This window comes from Otolemur garnettii, unplaced genomic scaffold, assembly GCF_000181295.1.
Source record: "Otolemur garnettii isolate 467f Iridium unplaced genomic scaffold, OtoGar3 scaffold00115, whole genome shotgun sequence".
Taxonomy (NCBI): domain Eukaryota; kingdom Metazoa; phylum Chordata; class Mammalia; order Primates; family Galagidae; genus Otolemur; species Otolemur garnettii.
Genome location: NW_003852510.1, coordinates 6,342,667 through 6,366,748, shown reverse-complemented (window position 1 = coordinate 6,366,748; position 24,082 = coordinate 6,342,667). Strand labels below are relative to the sequence as shown.

The following is a 24,082-nucleotide window of genomic DNA, read 5'->3' as shown; positions in this document are numbered from 1 at the left end:
TTACTACTTCCCTGGATTTTGGACTAGCCCTCTAATTGGTGTTATAACCTACATTTTTTTTTCCTAATACATCTTATGAAATACTAACTGATGATTTTTCCTACAGTAAATCATGCTAAGCCTCAGCTTAATGTCCTTCATGGATTCTGATTATCTATTGAATAGATACAAACTTAGGCCAGCATTCCACTCTTCATGAACCCCTCCTACCTTTCTGGTTTTATTTAAGTTTTATCTTTAATTTTAAGTTCATATCTTTCTGATAGCAGTTATTGTTTTTAGAAGGAGCGGAAAAGATACTAACATTTTGTTAGGAAATGCTAAATGCTTTTTTTTTTTTTTAGGAAATGCTAAATGCTTTTTATATACATTATCTTATTTAATAATCATAAGCACAACCACTTTAAAGGTTAAGTAAATGAGGTTCAAAGAGTTCACATTAACTTGTCCAAGATCGTGAAATTTCTAAGTAGAGGAGCAAGATTGGTTGGGTCCAATATCCATATGCTTCCAACCACACTGTCTTAATTACTTGTATGAGGTCTGACAATTAAGTTCACAAACTTCCCACCATGTGCTTACTTACATTAGTAGCACTGTACAAACAACTCAGTAAAGTTTTACGACCTTGGTATATCAGCATCTGACAGTCATTCATGTTGATGTGTGGCTGTGTCTTCTGAGTGGTATGGCAGATAGATAGGCTGGTCTCTCAGTGGAGCGTCTCCCCTCAATTCCTGGGGGCTCATCAGGGCCACCAACGATAAAAGAAGCCCAGAGGCACTCCAAACAGGGCAAAGTCTTTAAGACCATCCCTACTACAGGCACTGAGAGTCAGCAAGGAGGTGAGTGGGGCTAAGCCCTTTAGAGGGGCTAAATTCTTTGAACACCTGATCAGCAGTTTAGATTAAGAAGCTTGGCTTGCTCACCCTATAGGGATAAAACTGGTTTCCCCTTCCCCTTTCCAAATACATTATAGGTAGTTTGTTAACAACCTCCTACCCTATGTTCTGTTAAAACAGCCTTTCCTTCTGTCCAGTCTTCCTGGGTACTTGGGATTCTTTTAACCGTATCTTTTGATGTCTTTGCATTTCGCATATACATTTGGTGTTAGAGATCAATAAAAGGTTTCTGAGAAGTCAGAAAGTCACTGCACTGATTCAGTGTGCTGCAGTGGCATGTGAATCAGTATACATCTCTCTAGGCCTTACATGAATTTCAGAGAAATAAGAACTGATAATTTTTGAGATTTTTCCCCCCAGCATTGTCTTCCCTGTGGACTCCCAACCCAGGTTGAGGTCTATGGCAAACTCCCAGCAGAGTGTTTGTGTGGTGCTGTGAGAATATTAGATTTTGAATTAGAACAACAAACAAGCATTACACTTTTTGTTAAATTTGGCAAGAGTGGAAGCAAAATCAGGGGCATGTTCAAGTTTGCGGGGATAATGCCATGAAGAAAATAGGAGTGTGCCAATTGAGTAAACATTTTCTTGAAGGGAGAGAAAGTATCACTGATAAAGAGAGGTCAGGGTGTCTAGCAAGGAGCAGAACTGATAAAAACATTGCAAAAATTTCTTGACTCCTGCATCAAAATCATTGGCTGACTGTGAGAATATAGCAGACCAAGTAAACATTGATAGAAAAACAGTTAGGAAAATCTTGGCATGAAAAAGGTGTGTGCAAAAATGGTCCTGAAGGAGCTCCCTGATGAGCAAAAGCAAAGGAGAGTTGAAGTTTGCCAAGACCTCTGGAGAGGTAAGACAATATTTCGGGCCACAGTGATGAAACATGGATATTCCAACACAAACCTGAAACACAGCATCAAAGTGCACAGTGGAAGTCAGCCAATTCTCCATGACCAAAAACTTCTGTCACTCAAAATCAAGAGTCAAAATGATGTTGCTAAATTTTTTGATATCAGAGGGATGGTTCATTATGAATTTGTATCAACTGGACATATAGTTAACCAAGTTTAGTATTTGGAAATGCTGAAAAGGCCATCTGAAAAAGACTTGAACTTTTTCCCAATAACTCATGGGTCTTGCATCATGACAATGTACCAGCTCACACAGCACTGTCTGTGAGGGAGTTTTTAGTTAGTAAACAAATAACTGTATTGGAATACCTTCCCTACTCATCTGATCTGGCCCCCAGTGACTTTTTTTCCCCAAAGATAAAGGAAATATTGAAAGAATAGTTTCAGGACATCAGGGGTAATAATATAATGATAGCTTTGATGACCAGTCCAGAAAAAGAGTTTCAAAATTGCCTTTAAAGTTGGATTAGGCACTGGCATCATTGCATAGCTTCCCAAGGGGAGTACTTTGAAGGTGACCGTAATGACATTCATCAGTGAGGTATGTAGCACTTTTTCTGGGACAAGTTCTCGGCTTTAATTGTCAGACCTTCGTATATTTCATTTTTTCCCATTGTTTAACCTTGCCTAACCTTAGAAGTAGGAGTGCTGGGTCAAAGTGTATATCTACTCAGACATTGTCAAACTGCCTTCTAGAAATATATGGCAAGATTATTCTTCCTAGATGCATTGAAGTGCCTGTTGCTTGGTGTACACTAATCTTTGATATTGTCAGTCTTAGCCAAACTGAGCCAGTAGTTTAAACTGAATTTATATTTTAAGAATTCTGAAAATCTCTTTAGATGTGTAAGGGCTTTTGTGACTTACCTTTTTCTTTCTTTGAGACAGAGTCTCATTTTGTTGCTCCCAGTAGAGTGCTGTGGTGTCACAGCTCACAGCAACCTCAAACTCTTGGGCTCACTCTATCCTCTTCTTAGCCTCCAAAGTAGCTAGGACTACAGGTTCCCACCACAACACCTGGCTATTTTTAGAGATGGGGTCTCACTCTTGCTTAGGTTGGTCTCGAACTCTTGAGCTCAGGCAATTCACCTGCCTCCCAGCTAAGATTACAGACACAAACCACTGCACGCTGCTTGTGACTTATCTCTAATGAATTGCTTGTTCATGCCATCTGACTGTTTTTCTACATAGGGGTTGATAATTTTCTTTACTGACTTATAAGAACAATTAATATATTAAGGATATTAATACTTTGTAAGTCATTATCCCAGTTTGTCATCTCTTTAACCCAGTGTATGGTATCTTTTGTAGTGCATATTATTTTATTTTTTAAGTTGTCAATACTAACATTGTTTTTCTCTATTGTCATGCTTTATGTAAAAGTTCCTCCCCTCTGTTAGAATTTTTACAGTATAACTTTTAACATTTCAATGTTAGATAATGAGAATTCATTATTAGGAATGAGACATGTTATATTTTTCATGAAATGCCTTGATAGTTCCCAAATTTAATAAATATATCTTTTCCTCTTTCCGCAATTTTTTGAAATGTGACCTTTATCATATAATCTCATTCAAAACTACATTATAATCTATTTAAGTATCCAATTCTCTAGATTCTTCTCATCAAGAAGAGAGTTTTGCAGAATTTAAGTTTCTCAGATAAAGACAAACCTTATAAAGGTGATTTTTTTTCCCTAATGAACAATGATTTTCTAAATTTACCTGACTTTGATGTTCTTGTGATGACAGAGAAAAAGAAAGCAAATGTGCCTGCCTTCTCTGGGCATGGTTGCAGCAGGTGATTCATTAGATGAGCAGACACAGGGACAATGTCTTGTGTGGCACTGGGCAGTACATTTTCTGGAACTCTGATTCTTTTCTTTACAGGAGGCAGATGAGAAAATAAGCACCTGTGATAGTTCCATGGCACAAATCCTTGTACCGGCCTCACTAAACACTGGGGAAGGCCCAGAATTTTTCCTGCCCAGCCAAACAGAAGGGGTAAGTCTCAATCAGTATCCAACCAACTGCTCAGATACCTAAACTAGCACCCAGAAATGGCCAGCTTTCTGTGTCCTGTTAACATCTGTATATCAAGCCAAGTGCTCCTTGTGAACTTGAATGACTTCCTATGTGTTGTCCAGCTGTAGAAGTGGAAGACTTGTCATCAGATGCTTTAATAGAAAGTAAGGGGCCAGTGCAGTGACTCACAGCTGGAATCCCAGCACATGAGGATTGCTAGAGACCAGGAGTTCAAGACCAATCTGGGCAACATAGCAAGACTCCTTGTCTACCAAAAAATAAAAAAAGTTAGCAGATATGGTGATGTGTCCCTGTAGTCCTAGCAACACAGGAGGCTGAGATGGGAGAATCACTTGAGCCCAGGAGTTGGAGGATATAGTGAGCAACAGTCATGCCACTTGGATTCCAGCTGAGGTGACAGAGCAAGACCCCATCTCAGAAAAAAAAAAAAAAAAAGAAGATAAGGATGGTATAGAGCAGTGAAACACTTTTCATGCAGTTACCATTCGTCAGCATGAAGTAGTCTTTCCATTAATTACTACTTCTTTAGTTCTTAGGTATAATTTATGGGGGCAATAAAAGTGGAGAAGAGCTACTATTGATCAATTAATGGCCTTTACATAAGTGCCATTTATATTTATTTAATCCTTAGATTATATAAGTTCAGTTAATATCTACCATATATTTATAAGTGAGGAAATCAAAACTCTAGGAATAAAAATATAACTAGTAAATGGGAGAGAGCAGATCAGATCCAGAATATCCCAATCTGCCTGCTCTTTTTTGTTTTTTGAGACAAAGTTTCCCTCTGTCTGGCTAGCTGAAGTACACCGATGTCATCAGAGCTCACTGCAACCTCAAACTTCTGAGCTCAAGTGACTCTGTGACCTCAACCTCTCAAGTAGCTAGAATGTAATTGCATGCCACCACACCCAGATAATTTGTCCTCATTTTTTGTAGCAAAGAGAGTCTCACTTTGTTGCTCAGGCTGGTCTCGAACCCTTGACCTCTAGTGGTACTCCCACCTCAGCCTCCCACAGTGCTGGAATTATAGGCATAAGCCACTGTGCCCAGCCCAATCTGTCTTCATAATTTGGAATCTTGTACTTTGGTGGTTTTCAAGATGGCTTTCCAGGGAGGTGTTATTTCCCACGTTAGCTGTGGTGTTCATCTGGATCTGAAGCTCCATGGATCTAAGTAGCTCTTGAAAAGATATCAGCTTTTGGTGCTTTCTACTTTTAATTGTAGCTTCTCTTTTCTCCCTTTATAGTGAGTTCTGTGTATATGTCTTGTCTCCCAATCTTTTATCTAATCTTACAAAAAAAAAAGAAAGAAAAAAACTGAGATGGAGCTTCAGTAGTGTTTTAATTCCACTGGTCACCCTGGGGTGTCTGCTTCTGTAGGTGTGGATGATCCCTCGGGCCTTTTACTCTGACTGTGGATGATAGGTGATGATGACAGTGAGGAGGAGAAGGAGGGGAAAGGTGGATAGCTAATATTTACTCAATGTTTATTATGGGCCAGGCACTGGGATTTTAGTCCTCACAACAGCTCTATGAGGTAAGTGCTACTGTTATCCCACTTTACAGATGGAGAAATTGAGACTTAAAGAAGTGAAGTATCCAAGGTCATTTAGCTAGTAAGTGGCAGATCTAGCATTCAAACACAGATATTTCTGCCTCTGGATTTAGAGCCTGAGAGAGATTTTAACTATCAGGCTCCAATAACACTCTCCTAAACTGATGTATGTATCTGTACATTTGTGTTTTCTTCCTACCTCAGAATTTTTGCAGAGCAGGGAGGGGAATTAGTGGAATCTTGGAGCAGAAAAAATAGTGAGGTGTTAACCTTTTCCTACTGCAAGAGGGATTAGCTCACTTCTACTTAGCTCTTCTATTGCCTCCAATCCCCTTCTCTCTAAGGACTGTATTCCAGCTTTTTGTGCATTTCTATCTCATGGGCGTGGCACATGACCAAAGAGAGGAAAGTTTGACCCATGCAAGCCCAAGGGGGAAAAGGGAGAGAGTGTGGGAACTCGGCAGAGACCAGCCAGCCAGTGTCATCAGCATGTATCAGTCTCAACAAACCCTTTGTTTCAGAGGTTAAGTGCATTCACCAAATGAGAATTACATAATTTTCAGTAAAATTCTGAGTCATCCTTGACCTATATTGCAGCAAACAATAAATATTTAGTAGGGAAAGATGTGAAAACCAGCCAGGCTTGACCTCCCAGAGTGAATGGGCAGCATGCCATCCCAGTGGCCTGTCTTGTATTATATTTGCCCACGTGCAGTTAGGTATTGCACTTGAGGTAGACAATTTCACATTTTCTTTTTTTTGAGACAGAGTCTGACTTTATTGCTCTCAGCAGAGTGCTGTGGCATCTTAGCTCACAGCAACCTCTAGCTCCTGGGCCTAGACGATTCTCCTGCCTTAACCTCCCAGTCAGCTAGGACCACAGGCACCCGCCACAATGCCTGGCTATTTTTCTGTTGTAGTTTGGCTGGGGCCGGGTTCAAACCTGCCACCCTTGGTATACTTGGTATACTCACTGAGCCACAGGCGCCACCCATCACAATTTCACATTTTCTAATAAGTGGGGAGATATGCAGGTGTTGGTAGAATTGACCAAAATATGAAAGAGTAAATTTAAAGGTTTGGTGTGTTGGCATGAAATGTAGCTATACCCAGAAAATTAACTTGCATTTTAACTGTAATCTTGTGGCTTAGGTCACTGATATGTTGATGTAGAAATCAAGCAGTGTGACTCACTGTGAGGCTACCTTGCATACTAGTAGATTGGTAAAATTATGTCAAGAATGTGGGCTCATAAACTCCAAAGAATAGTGGGATCATGAATTATCCTGGTTCTACTTATGAGCTATGTAGCCATAAGCCATCTGAATAGCCTCCCTAAGCCTCAGTTGCCTCATCTGTACATGGGGAATAATGATAGGTCTGTGGGGTTTGATAGAGTATATGTATCCCACTTAGTGCAGTGCCTGGCTCATAATCAGAGCCCAAGAAAGGTCAGGGGTTATAATGGACAGCTGTGCTGTGAAGAGAACCTAATTCTTACCTAATAAGAAATACTTAAAAAAAAATAGTTGTAGTACTTTTTGGCCCCCAAAGTATATAATTATAAAATATTCATTTAAATAATTTTTGCTTTCAGAATTTGGGTCTCTCATACAGAGAAGATCTTTTTCAGGGGTGCTGCTATTGCAGAAAAGAGCAGTTACTCAGTTAAATGTTCATAAATATTGATAGCTGGAGTGCTTCTTAGAAGCAATATGGTGAAAATGGAGGTGTGTGAGCGGAGTGAACTTGGTGTACTTGGGTCTTTTTTTTTTTTTTTTGCGTTTTTTGGCTGGGGCTAGGTTTGAACCTGCTACCTCTGGTATATGGGGCCAGCTCCCTACTCCTTGAGCCACAGGTACTGCCCTGTGCTTGGGTCTTTTTTTTTTTCTTTTTTTTTTTTCAGTTTTGGCCGGGGCTGGGCTTGAAACTACCACCCCGGGTTTGTGAGGCTGGCGCCCTACTCCTTGAGCCACGGACACTACCCTGCTTGGGTCTTTTTGACTTTAAAAAGAATTGGTTCCACTAATCTCTGGAGGGTTCCTCAGGCCACTTTTAGCTGTCAAAGTTCTATGTTTGCAAATATTCTTTTTCTTTATGTTCTCCCTTGGATTCTTTTCAGGTTCAAATAACCATCAAATAAAGCCCAGTTTAGTTATCCAGCTGGCTTGTTTCCTCATTATTTCGGGAGTTAGTAAGAAAGCAGAGAAACTTAACACTGTCACTAAAAACTGTGTGGCATATAGGTGCTCAAATATGATTTCTGAATAAGTAAAGACGATAGTTGGTAAATCTTTTATTATAGGTTAATTAATTAATATCAACAGATGTTATCTCATGTGGCAAAAAGGAATCCCAAAATCTTTGTCACTGAGATGGAACAATATCTGATAACTAGAAAACAATTAGATGACTAGAAATTGATGTTAGGAAGTAAAATCACACAACGGTCCCTTTTTTAAAAAATCAGGATTTATGAAGATTGTTGAAACATGTGCCCGTAAGGATAGCCTTGACTGTCCAGAAAAAATATATGAAACATGGGAAGCTTTCCTTACAGAGGTGATTCTTAAGGAAATTATAAAAATGGATTAATGGAGGCAGGGGAGAAATAGCATTTTGGGCAGAAAAGAACAAATATATGTGAAGTTAATAGATAGTCAAAGAGAAATTGTATAACCCAGAGACACTTCTGCCAAACCAGTTTTCTTCACACTCATCACTGGGTATGAAAATGAATGAATGAATGGTGTTTTGTATCCTGCATGTTTTTGTGACCTACCAATTTTCTTCACTCTGTTGCTCTAAAAGTTCTAAATTCCACAAACACTGGGAAATGTGCATTTGCCTTGAGATGAGGTATACATTTGTGAGCAATTCCCATTAGATGTACATCACTTGACCAACAGTACGCTTTAGTAGATGCTAACTAACATGTTGCCCACAAAGCCTTACAGAGAAAATATTGTATTTTATCATTATAATTAATAAGTTATTTATTAAAACCAATAACTTTGTAGAGCAAAACACAAATCCTTATCCCCAAAGAAATTTCTCTAGAAAGAGCAATATACTCTTTCAGTATTCTAAAGACAGGTAATACAGTGGGAACAAATATATCCTGTATAGAATCGTCTTTTGCCTCCAAGTTAAAAATATCTAATATGTAATTACCAGAATACTTCTATTTGGTATCTAGGAGAATTCTATTTCTACCCAGATAAGCAACCAAGTTATTTCAATGAAAGAATACACCACACTTTCTTTATACTATAAACATCTAGTCCTTAAGTCAATAATATTTAAGTATTTAGAAGATGGAAGTCATTTCAGGGGTTCTCTCTGAGGAATAGGAGAAAAATTTCCAGATTACCTCATTTTCAGAAATATTTTCAGATTACCTCAGAGTCAAAATCATTAATTGACTCAAACTGTTTTTAATAGAGAAAAGTTTAGATGAGTAATAGTATGCATGTATGAAAAAAAAAGCTGAAAAAGTTTATAATCTAACAACATAAGAAGATGTTAAACATTAAGTGTGCGGTACATTTCATTGTCTTCCCACTGGTGTGTAAATATCACTCTTGTTTTATTTTGCTTATTTTTCAATTTGAATAGAGCACATAGCAATGTAAGCATTGCTTAACTGTGTGTCATGCAACTTTAAATGCTAGCCAATTCCCTGAAGTGTCTGGGACACACACACACACACATGCACACCCACTGCCTCACACTCTCACCTGTCTCCTGAGACTCGCCCCTTAATGAACAGCAGGCCTGTTGGCTTGCTCTGCGCCCGGGAACTCTGTACCTGTGTACATGTAGATCGGCTGCTTGGAAACCTGTGGCACCAGGTCACGTGACAGTTGCTATGAGTGTGGAGGTGCATTTTTCTTTTCTTCCTTCCTTCTTCTTCCCTTACTTTGTTTCTTTTAACCGGAGAAATGTTGCAGGTTCACAAGTCTTTGCAGACCCATGTCTGAAAACTTTGGACTCCTGACTTTTCACTGCTGGATTATCTTTGGATTTCTTTTAGGGTGCCACACCTCCTATCAAGGCTGTAGCTCTGGACTTTTCTGACCAGCAAGGAGCTTTTGAGGCCACGGAGGAGAAAAGTAGGCCCGAGCCTGCAGAAATCCTCCATGTCTGCACGACCCAGCTGGCCAAGCTGGAGCTGTGGCTGCAACAAGCCAACGTGGCATTTGAGCCGGAAACATTAAACGCAGACATGCAGCAGGTGGTGGAGCAGCAGCTGGTAGGGTGCCAGGTAAGGCTGTGGGTCAGAGTTCATGCTTTGCCTCTCATCAGTCGCATGCCCAGACTGGGAGAATGTCTCCTAAAGCTGCAGTGTGTTTCTTTGGTTGCTCAGACCCCTGTGTTTATCTTGGCCTCAACTTTTATTTCTTGGGGGTAATTCTTTGAAATGCTTTATGTAAGCAGCTTGTTTGAGGAGATAGTAGTGAGTAAGAGCTCAGAGTCCAAATCTAGCTCTATTGAATTCAACGTGAACTTGGGAAAGTTCTCAGCCTCATTTTCCTCCATATAGCAGGCTATCTTATAGGATTCTTGTCAGGATTAAATAAGGTCAGGTATATAAAGCAGTATCTGCTTATGAAGTATATAAAAAGTGCTCTCAGTACATGCTGGCTGTTATTTTTATTCATAACGACAAGTACTTAGAATATTCATTCATCAGAAATGAAACCGAATGTCTTAGTTTGCAAAATTGCAGATAGAGCAGGAAGGGGCTCTGGGACCATTTTATTAGGAATGGGCCCTGTCTTGCTTGGGAGGGGCAGAGATAGGTACTTTCTTGCCTTTAGTCACTTTGAGTAAAGCTCACTGCTCAGCTCGAAGGTTGAGATCTCCATATCCCTCCAGGGAGGGCCTGGATGACGACACTGCAACAGTGTGATTGAGTGTCACACAGCAGAAGTATGCTAGCTGTTTGCAAAGGCCACTCCCCAGCTGAGCTCAGCAGACCAGCCTAGGCCTGCCATCTCTGGCTTTTTGCCCTATTTATCTGCCAGATAAGAGGACATCCTCTTGTTTCAGAGTACTGCCTGGCCACAGGGAGCTCTCCCTGCTGTGGCCAGTTCTGCAGTCTGGCCCACAGGCTGGTGACATCCAGCACTGCCTCATGGGGCAGACAGGTAGAGAGGCTGACCCAGTGCCTCTGAGCCCAACAGTCAGTTTTGATGGGAGCGGGTTCATTCAAATACTGGTATTTCTGCTTGGCCTGGCTTGGTGGGGTGCAGGGGGACCTGTGAGAAAGAGTGTAATACAGTACAGAGTGACACTATACTAAGCTGAACCTGAGACACTCCAGATTGTGAGTCCCAATTACTACTGGCCATCCAGTATTGATTTGCTAACTGATTGTCTGTGACTAAGTAGACCCCACACTAGTTCCTTGATGATCACTGGAATCCCATCTTTATTGCCACTTGCAGTGAGTGAGAGGATTTAGGGGCCACCCTTGGAAAAGGCATGACCGCCCAGGTTGCAGTATCTTTGAGAGTTTTGACAGGATTATAATTCTGAAAGATAGGGAAACTCTCTACTGCAGGTGACCTTGGGAGGAGGGGATGCTGCCAAAAAGGTGGGTAGAGCAAGCAAACTCCCTGGGGCCAAGAGAACCAGAGAGGGGACATGTGTGTCTAGGCACTGTCTCAGCACAGTGGCGGGGCCTTGGGTCAGGGAACCCTAAGGGCAGCACCACTTTGGTGTTTTGTTTGTTTGTTTGTTTGTTTTGAGACAGAATACCATGGCATCATAGCTCACAGCAACCTTAAACTCTTGGACTTAAGTGATCCTCCTGCCTCAGGTTCCCAAATACGGGACTATAGGTGTCTGCTACAACACAAGGCTAGTTTTTCTATTTTTAGTAGAGTTGGGATCTCACTCTTGCTCAGGCTGATCTCCAACTCCTGAGCTCAAGCAATCCACCTGCCTTGGCCTCCCAGAGTACTAGGATTAGAGGCCTGAGCCACCTTGCCCGGCCTGGCTTGGGATTTCTTATATTCGCAGGGTTTATTTTATCCATGGCTGGCAGATGTCAAGTACAGTTTTAGGGGGTGTGCAAAGTAGGCAGACTCTTAATGGCTAAAAATATGCTTCCTTGGGCTCTATTTAAAGTCATTGAATTTGTAAAAATTTGAGTTTGATACTGGTAGGCTTTGAACTAACAGTTCTGTCCTGCTGTAAAGAAATAAATGACATAGGGGCTGACAAATAGAAGCCATCTTTAGCTCCTTTGCATAATGTAACAACATAGCACATAAAAGTTAATATTGAAACACATAAAAACCTTACTAGCACTTTGGGGGTCCAAGATGGGTAGATCACTTCAGCTCAGGAGTTCAAGACCAGCCTGAGCAACAGTGAGACCCAGTGTCTACTAAAAATACAAAAACTGGGCTGGGCTTTGTGGCAGGCACCTGTAGTCCCATTACATGGGAGACTGAGACAGGAGGACTGCTTGAGCCCAGGAGTTTGAGGTTGCTGTGAGCTATGATGATACTACAGCACTCTACCCTGGGCAATAGAGTAAGACTGTCTCCAAAAAGGAAAAAATATATATGTGTATGTGTATAAACCTTAAAGTGGCCTGGAAAAACATTCCCAGTGAAAAAATGGCCAAAGGATGGGCGCAAACAGATCATCAGTGAAGAAAACTTAAGTTTAATAATTTAATATCTGAGAAGAAATGTTTAGCCTTGATTATTAAAAACATGTGAATTAGGCTCAGCACCTGTAGCTCAGTGGCTAGGGCACCAGCCACATACACTGGAGCTGGTGGGTTCGAATCCAGCCCAGGCCTGCCAAACAACAACGACAACTACAACTAAAATAGCCAGGCGTTGTGGCAGGCACCTGTAGTCCCAGGTACTTGGGAGGCTGAGGCAAGAGAATTGCTTAAGCCCAAGAATTTGAGGTTGCTGTGAGCTGTGATGGACAGCACTCTACCAAGGGTGACAAAGTGAGACTCTTGTCTCCAAACAAAAATGTGAATTAAAACAGCTGTTGTTTTGTTTTTATATTACATTAGCAAAATTATATTATCCTGGAAAGAGCAATCGTTCTCAACCTTCCCAATACTGCAGCCTTTTAATACAGTTCCTGTGGATCACGATACACAGGTTGAGAACCGCTGCTCTAGAGCAAGCATCCTCAAACTACAGCCGGGGAGTCACATACAGCCCGCCTAGGACATTTATCCGCCTGCCAGGTGTTTTTGCCGCTGCTGCCTATCCTGCTTAGCAGCCGACTCATCCTAGGGCCCGCAGTCCAGCCTTCCAACGGTCTGAGGAACAGTGAACTGGCTCCCTGTTTAAAAAGTTTGAGGACCCCTGCTCTAGAGAAACAGATTCACTAACTAATGTCTGGGGGTTCTAGTTGGTACAGTGTTTTGGTAGATCAGTTGTCAGCATATAAAATGTTCACCTTTTTTGAGCTAATAATACCATTACTTTCAACTTACCTCTAAAAACATCCAAAATGAGAAAAATAATTATGGCAGCCCTGATCACAAAGTGAAGAACTGGAAACAGCTTAAATGGGTAACAGAGGGAAGTTAAGTGAATCATGGAATATCAGTTTTCCACTGTGTAAAATGAGAATTGTGAAGCACATGGAGACATGTTAAAATTATATTGAAAATGGTTAAATGGGGAAAAACAGAATATAAAATTATAGTATACTTTGTTTATAACCACTCTAAAACCTATTTTTTAAGCTTCATAGCGTCTATTGAGAGTGGAAGTATAGTGGTCTCCCATTACCCATCAGGCAGAGGTCCCAAGACCCCAATGGATGCCTCCAACCTTAGATAGTACCAAACCCCACATACACTGTGTATGTGTATGTGTATGTGTATGTTAATCTGATAACCCAAATAGCTATGGATGTGGTCAAAATGCTTAGCACTAGAAGTGTTTTAGATTTCAGAGTTTTTTGCTTATGCATAAGATATTTTGGGGATGTGACCCAATCTAAACATGAAATTCATTTTTGTTTCATATACACCTTACACACATAGATGGAAGTTAATTTTATAATATTTTTAATAATTCTCAACACAAGATAAAGTTTTAACTATGACTCATCACATGAAGTAGGGTCTAGAAATTTCCACCGTGGCATGGTGGTGGTGCTCAAACAGTTTCAGATTTTAGAGTATTTCAGATTTTGGATTTGGGTATTAGGGACACTCAATCCATACTAAGTAACAGGCCATGACATGGACAGGAGGTACCCTGGACAACAAATGATTTATGTCACAGGTGGGATGGATAGGACAGCTCGAGATTTCCTCATGCTACTCAAAATAGGATGCAGTTTCAAACATGTGAATTTTTTATTTCTGTTTGTTTTTGGGCCATGGTTTGCTGGTACCTGAAACTATGGAAAGTAAAACCAGCTGTAGTCTGCTGAGATGAAGGAGTTAAAAGATGTATCATTTGGCTCGGCACCTGTGGCTCAAGCGGCTAAGGCGCCAGCCACATACACCTAAGGTGGCAGGTTCGAATCCCCAGCCCAGGCCTGCCAAACAACAATGATGGCTGCAACCAAAAAATGGCCGGGCATTGTGGCGGGCGCCTATAGTCCCAGCTACTTGGGAGGCTGAGGCAGGAGACTCGCTTGAGCCCAGGAGTTGGAGGTTGCTGTAAGCTGTGATGCCATGGCACTCTACCCAGGGGGATAGCTTGAGGCTCCGTCTACAAAAAAAAAAAAAAAAAAAGATGTATCATTTAAAAATTTGTCTTAACGATAGAATTTTCCCTCAATGAACGGAACTTGTTCTCAGTCACCCACTGAGTTTTAGTGCAAAGATCACAGTGCTGGAATGTGTGTCTGAATACTGGCACTGACTTGTGTGCCCAGCCAGATGACATGACTGTGTCCCAGGAAAGAGACTTGAGGAATACAATGGCCATGACTTACTGGGAAGCTTACTTCATCCAGCTGGTTTATTCTTAGGCTCTACGTACATTGGCCGGCTATATCAATAACTAAGCAATTCAGGCTCCAAATGATTTCCTCCATGGTTCTCCTCTAATACTGTGGAGGCTTATTTAACTTGAGAAAGACAAGGAAAAGAGCAAGGGAATGAATTTTCAAACAGTTGTGTGGAATTCTTTTTCTATTCCTACGCAACACTTGCATTGTGGCATCCATGTAAAAAGGATTAGGAAGGTGAGGAAGAAATAAAAACCAGCACCTTTTAAACACAGACTGTGTAGCAAGCTCTGGCCAAAGTACATGGATTTAACTCATGATGTTAAGAAAAAACGCTCTCCAAACCCTGCTTTCCTCTAACTCCACAAACAATCGACAGTGCAGAAGATTTTTGTGACCACATGTAGGGTTTTCCCCCATTCCCCAAGCAGTGGACACCAACGGAGAGTCCTCTAATTCAGGTCTGACACTATTTTCCTAGAGACAGCGTCAGATGACATAGGGTTGGGACTCAGTCACCAAGACTGTCCTCCACCCTAGACATTAGTTATAAGTCTGGGCACTCAGAGCTTCTGACTGGGTTCAAGTTGGGGTTCCATGGCCCCCTCCATCTTTGGATTTGATTAATTGGCTGGAGCAGCTCACAGAACTCAGGGCAACACATTTACCGGTATATTCTAACAGATATTACAAAGAATACAGATGAAGAGATATATAAGATGAGGTGTGGGAAAGGGGTGCAGAGCTTCCATGGCCTCCCTGGGCGAACTGTGCTCCAGAAACCTCCTCACATTCAGCTCTCCGGAAGTGCTCCACACCTAGTCCTCTTGGGTTTTTATGGAGGCCTCCTTACACAGGCATGGTTGACAACCACACAGAAATGTGGTTGGAAAAAAGCACACAATTTAAACCCAGTGAAACCCGTCTGTCCAGATTGTTCTGGCCTCTCTGCAGCAGTCCTTCCTCCAGGGTATAGGGCAAGACCTTCCCAGAATGAGGGTCTTTTGACCCACAATCAGATTAGAGTCCTTCCCTGAGGAGGTGCAAGGAGGACAGGGGAAAGTCAGAAAGATTCTGTCTCCTGAGACCTAAAGTGCTCCAGCATTACAGTGGGAGTTAGGAGCCAGGAACCGTAGATGAAAACCAATATATACAATACCGTAACTCCCGACAGTGATCCCAGAGGTAAGTTCTTTTATTATCCCCGTTTTATAGATTACTAGAGGCGGACTACAAAGGTGTCCGTGTCTAAACAGCTACTAAGTGGCAGGATCCACAGCCAGGTGGTCCAGTTGCAGAACCTGTGTAGTTAACCACAGTGCTCTACTGGATACATTCTTCTGTTTTTTCCATAATTATTTTGGAAAGTGGCATCTGCAATTGGGGTTGGTTTGGTTGCATTTCTGCGACATACACACAAATTATGTAGAAATTTCCGTTTTTCTGAGATCCCTTCTTCCGATGTTTCTGGGACTGCTTGCCTTACCCACTTACAAAAACAAATCTGACTTTTTTGGGGAAACTATACTTGTTCAAGACCAGCACTACGAATAATTAAGTGATTTTCTTTCCTAGGCTATGCTAACTGAGATTGAGCACAAGGTTGCCTCTTTGTTAGAGAATTGCAAAGATCAGGGCCTGGGAGATAGTGGAGCCACTCAACATGAAGCTGAAGAGCTTTCCTTGAAACTCAAAACTGTGAAGTGCAACTTGGAAAAAGTCCAGATGATGCTTCAGGAGAAATACAGTGAGGATCAGGTAAAAAAAAAAAAAAAGGCTCTGTATAGACAAACTTCTTGTCTGCATACATATGGCAGAGCCACCAGAAGAGAACTCGGGGTGACAGTGATGGGCCAACTGCAGAGAGACTAAGTGTGAAAAGGTTACATAGCTTAAAACTATAGATAAGTCCACTGGCCTTGTTATTTTTATTTCATTTTAAAATAAAATACACAATTTTCTTATCTAGGTTTTTGCTGGTGATAGTGGTGGTTTCTTTGGGTTGGTTTGATGGGGTTGAGCATACTTACTGGTAATGATGTCTCGTGTAAGACTTCTTCTTAAAAGAAAGGTGTATTTTAAAGGAATGTTGTGATTCCAATTGACTGGAAAGTAAAGTTTTCATAAAAAGATTAAAACTTAGGAGAGGGAGAAGTGGCTCATGCCTATAATCCAAACATTCTGGGAGGCCGAGGTGGGTGGATCACCTAAGCTCAGAAGTTCGAGCCCAGCCTGAGCAAGAGCAAGACCCAGTCTCTACTAAAAATAGAAAAACTAGTTGGGCGTTGTAGTGGGCACCTGTAGTCCCAGCTACTCAGGAGGCTGAGGCAGGAGGATCACTTGAACTCAGAAATTTGAGGTTGCTGTGATCTACGATGCAACATCACTCTACCAAGGACAACAGAATGAGACTCTGTTTCAGAAAAAAAAAAGAAAAAAGAAAAAGAGAGAGATTAAAACTTGACATCAGAAACATAAAACCTGTTTGCGATGCCTGTAGCACAGTGGTTACCACGCCAGCCACATACAGCAAGTCTAGTGAGTTCGAACCTGGCCCAGGCCTGCTAAAATAACAATGACAACTGCAACAAGAAAATAGCCGGGTGTTGTGGTGGGCTCCTGTAATCCCAGCTACTTGGGAGGCTAAGGCAAGAGAATCGCTTAAGCTCGAGAGTTGGAGGTTGCTGTGAGCTGTGACGCTACAGCACTCTATCAAGGGTGACATGGTGAGGCTCTTGTCTCAAAAAAAAAAAAAAAAAACCCTGTTTGCAGGGCACTTTTAGTATTCATTTACAAATATTTATATATACTAATCAAAAAATCATATAGATAAACTGTCCTCGTGATTTTTAAAACTATTCTGTGTTTATAAATGCAAATGTGCGCCTGTGAGAAGGATTTTACTATGTAAAATTTGCATCCATAATTATGAGTGGTTCCTGCTTGGGGATTTACATTCAGAGAAATAAGACTGGTTGCAGATATATAAGCCATGTGGTTCCCTTTTCATCCTAATATGTTTTTCCTTTTTAAAAACAGATATATTTTAGACATAGAGGAAATGTGAAATTATAAGCATTATACTGTTTCCCTTCTTGATATTTTAAAAATGTTGTTCTTAAGGTAAAAAGGCAATAAATTTCCTTGCTTTTAGTAATTCATTGGCTGAATTAGATTGAGGAAATAAAATAATCACTTACAAATGTAGCAGTTATTAAAGTTGTTATGAAATAAGTACATTAAATCATAGTATATAATTATAATAAGTTACAAAATACCATCGATACTTTATATAAAACTTATCTAGTACAGTTTCCATTATTAGAATTGAGATAAAGTGGTTTTTTTTTTTTTAAATAAATAGTCTGCCTGGGTGAACTTTTTTGCAGCACCCTACCCTTCTAAAGAAACCTTCAGAGAATCCAAAAGTGCTCCAGCCAGTTGACCTTTCTGAGTTGGAATCTACTGCAGCTGAAAGGCTGAGATTCAGCAGACAAAAAGATTTCCAACAGCAACAGGTAATTTCAGCCCCCAGTAGTTGCAAGACAAGAGTACAGCTTTCTATAGGGAATTTGGAATTTTCCTTTGGACTAAACACTGAACTGCCGTTGCAACGTCAGCTTATGTGATTGGATGCAAAGTGTGATATGTGGGGTTCGTGTGTGTTTAGTAGCTCAGTTCTAAGCATTTACTACTTCACTTGCTTTGCTTCACCCTCTACCATTGGGGCTACTCTAGCTTTGCTCCTTTATACCCTAGCATCTTACATTAAACTAAGCAAGTATCTTCAAGGCAAACTTCTAACATTGCAAGTCTGCTTTGCCTGTTGTTTCAAAATGTGTTCATAACTTTTTGGTAATTTTCTGTGTACATAATGTAGATTAAGTAACAGTTATCGTATGAGTATTTTAAACAAGTTTTTGAGAAGTAAAAGAACAAGGAAGCAAGAAAGAAAAATAAAAAAATAATGATTGAGGAAGTGGTTCAAAATTAGATGCTCTCCACAGAAGAAACTCTTGGGTACAAATTGAAAAAATTGATTGATTAGACCATCTGAATCTTGTACTTTTGTAGGTCCTGGAGTTAAAACCAGTGGAACAGAAAGATTTAATCAAATTCATAGAATTCAATGCTAAGAAAAGATGGCCCCCGCATTGCCAACATGATAACGATACAGCTCAGGAATCATCTAGAAGGTAAAACATTTCACAATAGTTGTACATTCATTGGTTTTTTATGGTTGGTAAAATTAAGACTGTTTCTTTAGGCTCGGTGCCTGTGGCTCGAGTGGCTAAGGCGCCAGCCACGTATACCCAAGGTGGCAGGTTCAAATCCAGCCCGGCCTGCCAAACAACAATGACAGCTGCAACCAAAAAATAGCCAGGCACTGTGGCGAGCGCCTGTGGTCCCAGCTACTTGGGAGGCTGAGGCAGGAGACTCGCTTGAGCCCAGGAGTTGGAGGTTACTGTGAGCTATGATGCCACGACACTCTACCCAGGGGGACAGCTTGAGGCTCTGTCTCAAAAATAACAACAAAAAAAAGACTATTTCTTTAAAAATTACTCATAAGACATTGTATAAATGCAGCATAAAAAATTTTATATATGTACGGCACCTATGGCTCAGTGGATAGAGTGCCAGCCCCATATCCCGAGGGTAACGGGTTCAAAACCCAGCCCCCGCCAAACTGCAAGAAAAAAATAGCCGGGCGTCGTGACAGGCACCTGTAGTCCCAGCTACTCGGGAGGCTGAGGCAAGAGAGTCACCTATGCCCCGCAGTTGGAAGTTGCTATGAGCTGTGACACCATAGCACAAGGTGAGAAAATGAGACTCTGTCTCTACAAAAAAAAAAAAAGTTATATTGATATTCTTTTCATCTTTTGTTCTTCCTTAAAAGCAACCAGGCATCTAGCCCAGAAAATGATGTTCCAGACACAGTGTCACCCCAGGGCCAAACTGGAGACAAATGGCAGTATCTGCACCATGAGCTATCGCGGAAGATCAGGCTGCCTCCGCCTGAGCTGGTAGAGCCTCAGGTCAGTGTGCGTCCTCACGCGGTGTAAATAGCCTGTTTATCTTTGAAGACTTGATGAGCATTCATTAAATTAACACGTAAGTTCTGCATTATGTAGCAGTTTATTTTCAGAAAGTAAAGACGCCACGTGGGTTTTTCACCTGGCTGATCCAGATCTTTCTTCGGGGTCTTCCTTTCTGCGCTCCACCACCCTGGGCTTCACAGATCATAGTTCTTACTGCAGTATCTGCTTGTCTGTCTGTATTTCCCATCTCATGGTCTGAGAAGAAGGCGCACATCTATCTGGTTCACATTTGAGTGCCTAGCACAGTGCCTGGGAACCGTCACAGACTCAGTTACAATTTGTTGAGTGAATAATATGTTTTTAAAAATTGCTTTTTAAACTTAAACAGTGCTATATGAGTGCCATGCACTCTAAAAGATTCTCCAGAATCTACTGTGTGCCAGCCCCTGTGCCAATGCCACCTGCCAATCAGTGTTTCCTCCAGCACACTTATCACTGCCATTGTAGGTTTTAATCAGGCTGACCTGTTGTGCCCCTGTCACTGGCTTTCCCTCCAAACAGGGAGCAGGTGGGCAGAACAGCACTGTTGCTTACAAGACAGGCTTCTGCCATCAATTGTGCAGGCTTTCCGCTGAGGCAGAGGTTGCCCAATCTCATTCTTAGTTCTCATCTTTCCTGCTGAGAACCTTACTTGACCAATTAAAGTTGGATCAAACTCATTGGTTGGGCTTTATCCATGGTTTCTCCTTCTTATAGAAACTGTGACTTCTTTCAGAGTAGAGCTTCATTCAGTGGTGCTTTCCCCAAGCTGAGTCCTCTACCACCCACCATAGCTATTTGTTAGTTTACTAGCTTGAGAAACAAACTGATTTAGTCTCCCTTCTGAAATCACAATTCATCTTTAATACTTACTTAGCTTTTCACTAACAAATCAAGATGCAGATCCTTATCTAGAAGTGACTTGTATTCTATTGTAAGAGTTAGCTGTACCAGGAGTCAACTAGTAAATAAAGTAAGCAACTAACCTTCTATCATGAATATCATTGCTGCTAAATTGGAAGACAAGTGATTTTATTGCTCAAATTATGTTCTTCCCCTCATTTTGATATGTAAATGGACCCTTAAGTGTCTAAGTCATGACTTTTCAAAGCTGTCTAAAATATTTAAAAGTTAATTTATTTGTTCTTATAAATGGCAAGATAGACAAAACCTCTCACCAAGAAGGTAGCTTGGGTCATGCATGCTAAGGCATGTTTGCTGTTTACACTAACATCAGCAGGGGCTCCAGCTCTCACTAATAGGGTTTCCCTTTGTCTAATAGGTTGCCACAAATAAGAGCATTCTACCCAGTATGAGCATGTACAATCTTAGATACCCAACAACTGAAGAGCTGAAAACCTGCACCTGCCAACTCGAAGACCTGCGCCAAGAAGCAAATAACCTTCGGACACAGGTAGAAGCTGCGTGCCATGTGTTTTCTTCATTACAACAACATAGAAAAAGGAAGATTGGATTTCATCATTGTGAATTAGTCTCAATTTTCTTCACTGAACATGTAATAGAACACATAATGGAATGAGTCCTAGACTTGCAATGGAATTCATCTTTTTTGCCAACTCTGACAAATTCTGTATTGGCTGCTTAGAACCATATGTGTAAAGGATTTGGAGTCTGAACCTAGGGTCAGCAGGAAAGAGGGTGGTGATTAATGGGCACCACCTGCATTGGTGTCAGGTTGAGGAGTGTGAGGAAGGAGGGTGGGAGGGAGTATGGTCACAGTTTCCAACCAGCGGATGCTTCACGCCAGGATGGTGTGGTGGGTAACTTGAGGATCCATCAGAGAGGACAACAGAAAACGGCCCAGGTAGGGCTGATTACTAGCTGGAGTGTTCTCCTAAATGACTTGTAACTAGTCAGGAATTCAAGGTGACTGTAGGTAAAGAAAAAGAGTTCCGACAGCTTATGTCACGACAGACCTGTGGCTCCATGACTCACCAGGGCAAAACTGCACAGCACTGGGAGTCCCTCTGGAGTTGTACATCCAAGGAGGCCCCAACTCTCATAATCAGCTCACAAGTGACACTCCACCTCCCCTTGCCTGTCTCTGTCTTTAAGACTCTTTACCTCTTTTTTTTTTTTTTTTTAAGGGATGGGATCTTGCTCTGTCATCCAGGCTGGGGTGCAGTTGCTGCATTATAGCTCACAGCAGCCTCCAACTCTGGGGCACACATGATCCTCCAGCCTTAGCCTCCGCAGTACTTAGGACTACAGGCACCTGCTACCGTGCCTGGCAAATTTGTTTGCATTTTTTTGTTTGTTTTGGTTTTTTTGAGTTTCAGTAGGTTGTACAGGCTGGTTTTGAGCTTCTAGACTCAAGTGATCCTCCTGTCTCAGCCTCCCAGAGTATTGGAATTATAGGCATGAGCCATCACGCCAGCCTGTACCTCCTCCTTCTAATCAATACCTTTTAGCCTCTCTTTTGTGTTTCCTTTTCCTTCTCCTAGCAGTGTTTGATTCCCCACTTTCTCTTACATTAAACTGTGCAGGGCAAGAAGCCGCGGAGGAGGGACAGTACAGCATCTCCAGAACTACACTTTGACTAGGATGGCCCTGCTGAGGAAGTCCCTCATCCACATCTACCTTTTAATTCCACTCAGTAGTCAGAATAAATCACCTAACATTGAGTTTTCAAAACTCATTTTTCTCAGACTTAAAAATTTTATCTATTCTGCTACCTAGTTCACAAAATGTTTGAAACAACCTATTATGTGTCTTAAAAACAAAGCCTGTCCAGGTATGGTGACTCACACCTATAATCTGGGAGACTGAGGCAGGTATATCGCCTGAGCTCAGAAGTTCAAGACCAGCCTGAACAAAAGCAAGATCCCATCTCTACTAAAAATAGAAAAACTAGCCAGGCATTGTGGTGGGTACCTATAGTCTCAGCTACTTGGCTGAGGCAGAAGGATCGCTTGAGCCTGAGAGATCAAGGTTGGTTTGATTTATGATGATGCTAGGACACTTACCCCAGGGTGACAGAGTGAGACTTACTCTCAAAAATAAATAAATAAGGGGCGGTGCCTATGGCTCAGAGGAGTAGGGCACCAGCCCCATATGCTGGAGGTGGCAGGTTCAAACCCAGCCCCGGCCAAAAACTGCATAAATAAATAAATAAATAAGCAAACAAATAAATAATTAAAGAAAACCATAAATTATAACTGTAATGGATTAGGAAGCAAGAAATCCTAATGATTTTTATTTTTTTCATTTCATGTTTATATAGGAAAACGTGACCGAAGAAACATATATAAATTTGGATAAAAAATTATTTGAACTGTTCCTGACTCTCAGTCAGTGCCTGGGCAGCGTGGGGGAGATGCTACAGACTCCAGGGCTTTTCCGAGAGGACGTTTCTGGGCAGCAGGTGCACTACGAGGTAGGCACTTCTGCCGATCCCACGTGTCAAGCCTTAGAGTGGTCAACGAGCTGCACCAGGCCAAGGCCTTCATGGTCAGAACCTGTTCACTGTGTTTTTCTTCCTCTCTGCTTTGCAGACACTGGCTCTTGAGTTGAAGAAACTTTATTTAGCTATGAGCGACAAGAAGGATGATCTTCTGGAAGCCCTGACTTGGTCTGGCAAGAACAGCAGCTTGCTCCGTGAGTGTTTTGACAAGCTCCAGGCCTGCCTGGTGCACACACACGCTACAGCGGCCTCTAGAAGCAAGTCCCTGAAAGCTGGTCTCAACTATAACTGCAGTTATCAGGTATATTTCCAAGCACAGTTTCAGCACTGTTTTAAGGTACAGCATGGACCCCTAATTTCTATTAATTCCTGTCGGTGCAACTTGACATAAATAAATTTAACACCAATTCAGTCCATCTGCATTGAACTGAGGGACCCGGGGAAGCCAACACCAGTAAGCCCTCTGCAGGGAAGGACAAGGGTGCGCCCTCCCTATGGTCTTCACAGGCTTTTATTAAAATCTCAGGCATACAGAAAATACAGCACAGTGGAAAGCTTCAGTGAGAGAGTCAAGGTTTAAAAGTAACTTTTCTTTAACTGAATGACTTAACTCTTAACACATACTATTTACTATGCTTCTGTGTTGCCTTTTTCTTATCACTGCTAAATATGACTTATGGTTAGGACAGTTTGCTATGTCTCTTGAGCGTGGTTTTTAGTACTCAGGGTGAGCAGTGATGCTTAGCTTTCTTCCAGATCACTCTGTTCCTAGTGCCTAGCACTTTTAACCCTCTGCTGTATCCTACAAATTCCTATTCCCAGGGCATGCATTAATAGAAATTGATACATACATTGAGGCTCTTCTGTTGCTCATGGTCATTAATTTTTTAGAATATTCCTTGTCTTGAAAAGAAAATTACACTTAGGGCTAGGCACAGTGGCTCACACTTATAATCCTAGACTCTGGGAGACCGAGGCAGGTGGATTGCCTGAGCTCACAAGTTTGAGACCAGCCTAAGCCAGAATGAGACCCCATCTTTAAAAATAGTTGGGTGTTGTGGTAGACACTTGTGATCCCAGCTATTTGGGAGGCTAAGGCAAGAGAATTTGCTTAAGCTTAAGAGTTTGAGGTTGCTGTGAGCTACAATATCACAGCACTTTACAGAAGGCAAGAAAGTGAGGCTCTGTCTCAAAAAAAAAA

The 24,082-nt window shown here is 41.5% G+C and overlaps 1 protein-coding gene across 2 annotated transcripts in view; it reads left to right on the top strand.

Moving 5' to 3' along the window:
- The window catches only part of SYNE2 (spectrin repeat containing nuclear envelope protein 2), a 387,860-nt gene that overhangs the window by 267,465 nt on the left and 96,313 nt on the right, over window positions 1-24,082 (top strand). For both annotated transcript variants that reach the window (XM_023517601.1, XM_023517602.1), the window contains 9 exons: window positions 3,706-3,819; window positions 9,455-9,685; window positions 15,955-16,137; window positions 17,769-17,897; window positions 18,454-18,575; window positions 19,277-19,415; window positions 20,740-20,871; window positions 22,702-22,854; window positions 22,973-23,182. In XM_023517601.1, coding sequence (XP_023373369.1) covers window positions 3,706-3,819; window positions 9,455-9,685; window positions 15,955-16,137; window positions 17,769-17,897; window positions 18,454-18,575; window positions 19,277-19,415; window positions 20,740-20,871; window positions 22,702-22,854; window positions 22,973-23,182 — 1,413 coding nt within the window. The remainder of the gene's footprint in view (window positions 1-3,705; window positions 3,820-9,454; window positions 9,686-15,954; window positions 16,138-17,768; window positions 17,898-18,453; window positions 18,576-19,276; window positions 19,416-20,739; window positions 20,872-22,701; window positions 22,855-22,972; window positions 23,183-24,082) is intronic.